This window comes from Sminthopsis crassicaudata, chromosome 4 (assembly GCF_048593235.1).
Source record: "Sminthopsis crassicaudata isolate SCR6 chromosome 4, ASM4859323v1, whole genome shotgun sequence".
NCBI lineage: Eukaryota > Metazoa > Chordata > Mammalia > Dasyuromorphia > Dasyuridae > Sminthopsis > Sminthopsis crassicaudata.
In genome coordinates this window covers 189461482-189468164 of record NC_133620.1, presented here as the reverse complement: position 1 = coordinate 189468164, position 6683 = coordinate 189461482, and the positions used below count along the sequence as shown (strand labels likewise).

Here is a 6683-nt window from a genome sequence, read left to right as displayed (position 1 = left end):
TGATTGAATAATGCATCAGAGTGAACTAGACTATACAAAACTGAATCTCCACGTACGTTGTTCAGCTTGGTGATTTTCAAAGACATACTTGAACAAAGGATTGGCTGAACCAACCGTCTTTACCACTCTGAGAGTGTGACCCATTTCCCTACAATAAGCAGAAAATAAAGCTGTTTGAAAATTCAGAGCCAGCGTTCTTTTGTCTTTTTTTTTTTTTTTTTTTTTTTTTTTGACCAGGAAGAATTAACTGTTCCTTAGGATGTTTCTTACCTCAAGCAAAGCGAAAGCGAATGTTTACTCCGGGATGACGAAATGCAACCAAGAAACGGTGGTGGGATTTGGCCACAAGTGTAACCTTTGTGGACTTAAATGAGGGTGGAAGGGCTGCTACGCTTTCCGGAGGGTTAAGTTTTTGATTATTTAAAATACTTTGAAGCATTATCTTGTCACATAAAAATAAAGTACAGTACTTTCAGTGCCAGGAAATGCCAGGACAATCTGTGTAATTTAGTATCGTTTTAAACTAATATTTGTATCAATTATAGTAGATTCCCCTCCCCCCACCCAATTCCAGTCAGGCTAGATAGCAATTCAGATCTCTCCATGCAGTCTCTTTTCTCTTTTCATAGACAATTTCTCGTTTAAACGAAAGAATTGTCAATCCTGTTGCCTAGGATTTCAACTCTGCTTCTTTCCCCCCAATACGCGCGCGCGCGCGGACACACACACACACACACACACACACACACACACACACACACACACACACACACACATCCATCCCAAACCACCACCACGCACGCGCGCCCCCGCGCGCACACACACTGTAAAAGAAAAGGGGAAAAAAAAATGATCTTGGCTGCCTAAAACGATCCATACTGAAGTGAACTGCATTCAAGCTATAAACATGGACTCAAACACGTCAGAGATGTGTCATTTCGCTTTAACCGAAGATGCATTAATTCTGTAGTTTTGTCCACTGATAAAATGCAAGCAAATCCATTTTTCACAAACACCGCTTCAGAAAATATGCACATATGCACACATGGATACATACACGCATACCATTTAAATCACTAAATGAGAATTACAAGATGGGGGAATTTGATAAAAGCCATAGGCTAATAGCAAAATATTTTATTTCATGCCAATATTGACACAGATAGGGGGAGGGGTATGGCTGCCACTGCTGCTTTTGCATTTTTCACATCTGGCCTACAGACCAACTAATTGTAACTCGTGATCTCGTTGGACGAAACTCGATCTTCGTGGTTTAAATACCTTCCAAATAGGGTTGATTTAACAATTGCATCCAATTAAAAGGCAAACTGTGCACTATCTGTTGATTCTATATGGGACACAGAACATATTGCAAAAACAAACACCAGCTAAAGCATTGTCTTTAGGTTAACACACATACATACACATACACCCGAACACGCAAAAGGGAGGGAGGGAGGATAGAGTGTAGTGAAGGATATAGACAGAGATATAGACTGACGAGAGTCACAGCAAGTCAAGTTAACCCACTCCCCGCCCATAACTCCCCCCACCTCCGTGTTAATTAATATAAAGTGATGCATTATTATTTGCAAGCGGAGGGAGACGAGAGGCATGTATTTTTTAATTGATTTATTTATTTGGAGGGCATTAATTCTCAGTCTAAGGCTGATTTTCAAATCGTTTGCAAAACGCGGCTCCATTGTTCGCTCCAATTGCAAGCCCAGCCCCCTCTTTTGTGTGGCGGCTCCAGGATTGGTCGGCTGCGGGCGGGGGCTGCCGTCAGCGCTCGGGAAGCCCATTCATCTGTGCACTTGGGCGTTGGACTCCGCATCTTATTAGCAACCAGGGAGATTTCTCCATTTTCCCCTTGTCTACAGTGCGGCTACAAATCTGGGATTTTTTTATTACTTCTTTTTTTTTTTTTTAAACTACACCTGGGCGCCTTTTTTTGTGCTCGACTTTTTCCCTTTTTCCTTCCCTCCTATGCTGCTGCTTTTTGATCTCTTCGACTAAAATTTTTTATCGGGAGTGTATATAATCGGTTCTGTCCTCGCTTCTCTTCCACCACCCCCTTCCCCCCTCCCTCTGGTGTGTGTTGCTGCTGCTGCTGCTGCTGCTACTGCTGCTGCTGATCGCCCAGTATTTATACCAACCCAAGGCTCTTTGTTTCCCCCCTTTTGGATCTGTTGAGTTTCTTTGTTGAATAAGCCAGCATGGGTGCCCAGTTCTCTAAGACCGCTGCAAAAGGCGAAGCTGCTGCTGAGAAACCCGGGGAAGCAGCAGTAGCTGCATCGCCTTCCAAGGCAAATGGACAGGTAAATTGAACCCTTGGTTTTTTTCACTTATTTGGTGTCTTCTCTCTCCCTTGTTTTATCCCCTTTCTTCCTCTTGGGTTGAGCTTTGGGCACATTCGATGGAAAGGAACACGGCCGGGTTCTAGTCTCAAAACTTGAATGAAAAGGAACAGTTTGCACTGTTCATTTCTCTTAAGAGATGCCTCCCCGCCACCAAGAATGGTTCCTGGTGAATTCTATACTGTATGTGGAAGAGTGGTGTTTTCATTTAAAATGGCGTGGTTTTGAGCTTGGTAAAACATGATTAGCTTGGTGTCTCTCCCTTCCCCCCTCCCCCTTTAGTCCAGGTTGTCTTCCTGAAGGCATTGTGTTTGAGTGGCTGAAATGTTTTTCGTTGTGGCTGGTTTGCCACATTGATTTCTTAACCTGGGGGTTGGGGGGCGGAGTGGGGAGTGAATTTGGGGGTCGACGGATGCGGGTGGTAATGGAAATAGAAAAAAAAAAGGGGCCTTAAGGGCACCTTAAAATATAAGGTGTCTTAGTCAAGCAGTTGAAACGTGCTCCATAGCGCTCGAATCCGAGGCTTTGTGGTTGCTTAGTTGAAGATAAATTTGGGGGGAGAAAGAGAAGCTTGCCTTAAGTTACTTTGCTATGTTCTTACACCGCCGGGCCTCGTTCCCCCTAGCTTTAAATCTTTATTTTAAGAAGCTGTGGAATTAATTACACGACCATCTGATTTTTTCTTAAGTGACATCCTCAACACTGGAAAGTCCCTATATCTTTGCCCCTTCAAAAGGGAATTGGGAGTGGGAGGGATACGGAACGGTCGATACAGTGCATTTGGTTGTGTTTGGTTTGCGTGGCGTTTTGGTCGCTGGCATCTCTTGCCAAGGATGCTGACCACCCTGTCACTCCTTTCCAGTCTGTTCGGATGGCCTTCATTACCGCACGACAGGTTGGCTAAGGGTGACTGCATTTAAAACACTAAGGCACCCACCACGCCTCTTTTCCTAGAGCAGATGCTGTTACTTCGCCTTGACCAACCCGGGCTGGCTCTGAACCCGTTAAAAATGCAAAGCCAGCCGCCGGGGCGCGGGAGGGGGGCGCCCCAAGCTTCACAGAATCACACGAAAGTGGGAGGGAAAAAAGGGGGAGTAGGAGGAGGGAGGGAGCGAGCGAGCTGGAGGAAGAGACCCGCAAGATACCGCGTTTCCTTTCTTGTTGGCTCTAACCGGATTGGAAGGGAGGGGAGCAATCTGAGCTTTGTTCGGCTCGCTCCTCAGCAGCGCTGCCGCTGGACGAGAAGCGAGCTGGGGAGCTCTGGGGCTCAGCAACTGAGCAGGCAGGCCTAGTGGTCCCCGCCCCCGAGCCCGACGGGCCCAGGCCGGTTAGGCCCACCGGTAGAGCCACAGCGCCCTCTGCCGGCGCAAGTGTTCCCCTGTTTATCCAAGCCCCCCGCTCCTGGGAAACGGGTCCTTCCTAGGCTTGCAAAGTTCCCTTCGTGTGTTTGTTTTGAGTGGGAAGGGCGGGGGGAGGGGAGGAGAAAGGAAAAGGGGTCATCTCTAATGGAGTTCAGCGCCCCAATGCCCTGGCCGAGCGTCTTTTCTTGAAGATGTTCCGCAGCTTCCTTTAATTTTTAAAGCCCTTTGGAGGAGAGGAGTCTGGAAGAGATGGGGCGTTAAACCAAAATGCGCTTTTAATTTGGGATTCTTTCCCCCATTTCCTCCAGTGGCCCTGGTTAGGGGGAAACCCCACAGGAGTCTGGAGCCGCGGTTGGGTGGCCGGCCGTCGCCTAAATGCTGCCTTACTGCTGCTTTCCTCGTGCGGGGGAGGGAGGTGTGGGGTAGAGGAGGGAGACAGACCAAGGAGGGAGACCGGGGAGGGGCCCCGGGTTTTGCTGCGCGTGTGACCCACTCTGCGCTTCTCTGCCCCTGCAGGAGAACGGCCACGTGAAGGTAAACGGCGACGCGTCGCCGGCGGCCGCCGAGCCGGGCGCCAAGGAGGAGCTGCAGGCCAACGGCAGCGCCCCAGCTGCAGACAAAGAGGAGGCGGCGGCGGCGGGTGCTTCCCCGGCGGCCGGGGCCGACAAGGAGGAGGCGGCCGGGTCCCCTGAGGCCCCCGCGCCAGCCGGGAGCCCGAGTGAGAAGGAGGCTCCAGCGGTGGCAGCCGGATCCGGGGAGGGCGAGGGCGCGGAGCCTGCGTCGCCCACCGCTGCAGAAGGTGAAGCGGCGTCGGCCTCGTCGTCGTCGTCCCCCAAGGCGGAGGACGGGGCGACGCCTTCTCCCAGCAGTAACGAGACCCCGAAAAAAAAAAAGAAGCGCTTTTCCTTCAAAAAGTCCTTCAAGCTGAGTGGCTTCTCCTTCAAGAAGAACAAAAAGGAGGCGGGCGAGGGCGGCGAGGCCGAGGGCGCGGCCGGCTCTGCCACCGCCGCCGAGGGCGGAAAGGACGAGGCCGCGGGTGCGGGCCCAGCCGCAGCTCCGGGCTCTGCGGCTGCCCCCGAGGCCTCGGTGGCCGCGGGCGGGGAGGAGGCCAATGGGCCAAGCGATGAGGCCACGACCGGGGAAGACGCGGGGAGCGGGGCCGGCGGCGACGCGTCCACGCAGGAGGCCAAGGCCGACGAGGCCGCACCCGAGAAGGCGACCGCGGGGGACGAGGTCAAGGGCGCTTCGTCTGACGAGGCTAAGAAGTCCGAGGAGAAGGCCGCGGCCGTCGAGGAGGCCCCAGCCGCGGCCTCCTCGAGCGCTGAGAGCCCCGCGGCCGCCGCCCCAGACGCAGAGGCGACCAAAGCCGAGGAGCAGCAGCCCCCCGCAGCAGCAGCAGCCACAGCCACAGCCTCGACAGCCTCAGCAGCCCCCACACAGGAGGCCCCGTCTGAGTCCAGTCCAGAAGCTCCCCCAGCCGAAGCGGCAGCAGAGTAAAAGGGCAAGATTTTTTGAGATAATCGAAGAACTTTTCTCCCCCCTGTTTGTTTGTTGGAGTGGTGCCAGGTACTGGTTTTGGAGAACTTGTCTATAACCAGGGATTGATTTTAAAGATGTCTTTTTTTAATTTTTCCTTTTTTTTTTTTTTTAAAGAAAAAAAAACAATTTTTTTTCCTCCCTCCCCACAGATCCCATCTCAAATCATTCTGTTACCACCATTCCAACAGTTCGAGGGAGAGTTTAAACACCCCTCTCTCTGCCTTGTTCCTTTTATTTTTTTGCATCAGTATTAATGTTTTTTGCATACTTTGCATCTTTATTCAAAATGTAAACTTTCTTTTGTCAATCTATGGACATGCCCATATATGAAGGAGATGGGTGGGTCAATAAGGGATATCAAATGAAGTGATAGGGGCCACAATGGGGAAATTCAAGTGGTGCATAAAATTGCCAAGACGATGTGCCACAAGAAATGATGATGTAAAAGGGTTAGTCTTTTTTAAAAAGAAAACTTATTACCATGTATTTTGCGAGGCAGGCGTTCTATAAGGTTTACAACACTAAGAAGGAAAGAAAAAAAAATCAATACCCAGATTTAAAAAAAAAAATCATAGTCTTAGGAGTTCATTTAAACCATAGGAACTTTTCACTTATCTCATGTTAGCTGTACCAGTCAGTGATTAAGTAGAAATACAAGTTGTATAGGCTTTATTGTTTATTGCTGGTTTATGACCTTAATAAAGTGTAATTATGTATTACCAGCAGGGTGTTTTTAACTGTGACTATTGTATAAAAACAAATCTTGATATCCAGAAGCACATGAAGTTTGCAACTCTTTCCACCCTGCCCATTTTTGTAAAACTGCAGTCATCTTGGACCTTTTAAACACAAATTTTAAACTCAACCAAGCTGTGATAAGTGGAATGGTTACTGTTTATACTGTGGTATGTTTTTTGATTACAGCAGACAATGCTTTCTTTTCCAGTCGTCTTTGAGAATAAAGGAAAAATCTTCAGATGCAATGGTTTTGTGTAGCATCTTGTCTTATCATGTTTTGTAAATACTGGAGAAGCTTTGACCAATTTGACTTAGAGATGGAATGTAACTTTGCTTACAAAAATTGCTATTAAACTCCTGCTTAAGGTGTTCTAATTTTCTGTGAGCACACTAAAAGCGAAAAATAAATGTGAATAAAATGTATAAATTGGTTGTGTTTCTTTTATGGATGCTTTGAATAGTCAAAGAGGCTTCCAGTCTGCTAAATTTGTGTGGAGGAAAATCTTGCATGCCATCAAAAGTAAAATTTTTAGTTCTTAATCATACCATTTTCTAGAGTTCATAGTAAAGCAATATCAGATTGCATACAAGATTTTAGCCATCTTTTGTCAAATCTGACACAATATTAATTTCTCAGCACTTAATCCTCATTAAAAAAACTATATTCATACCTTTACTTTGTAAATAT

General features: G+C 48.1%; 1 protein-coding gene across 1 annotated transcript; it reads left to right on the top strand.

The window, feature by feature from the left end:
- Nucleotides 1-1800: 1800 nt before the first annotated feature.
- Nucleotides 1801-6422, top strand: MARCKS (myristoylated alanine rich protein kinase C substrate). Its single transcript, XM_074310059.1, has 2 exons — nucleotides 1801-2318; nucleotides 4235-6422. The coding sequence occupies exons 1-2, from the start codon at nucleotides 2217-2219 to the stop codon at nucleotides 5213-5215; spliced, it is 1083 nt and encodes a 360-aa protein (XP_074166160.1). The 5' UTR covers nucleotides 1801-2216; the 3' UTR covers nucleotides 5216-6422.
- The last annotated feature ends 261 nt before the right edge of the window (nucleotides 6423-6683 follow it).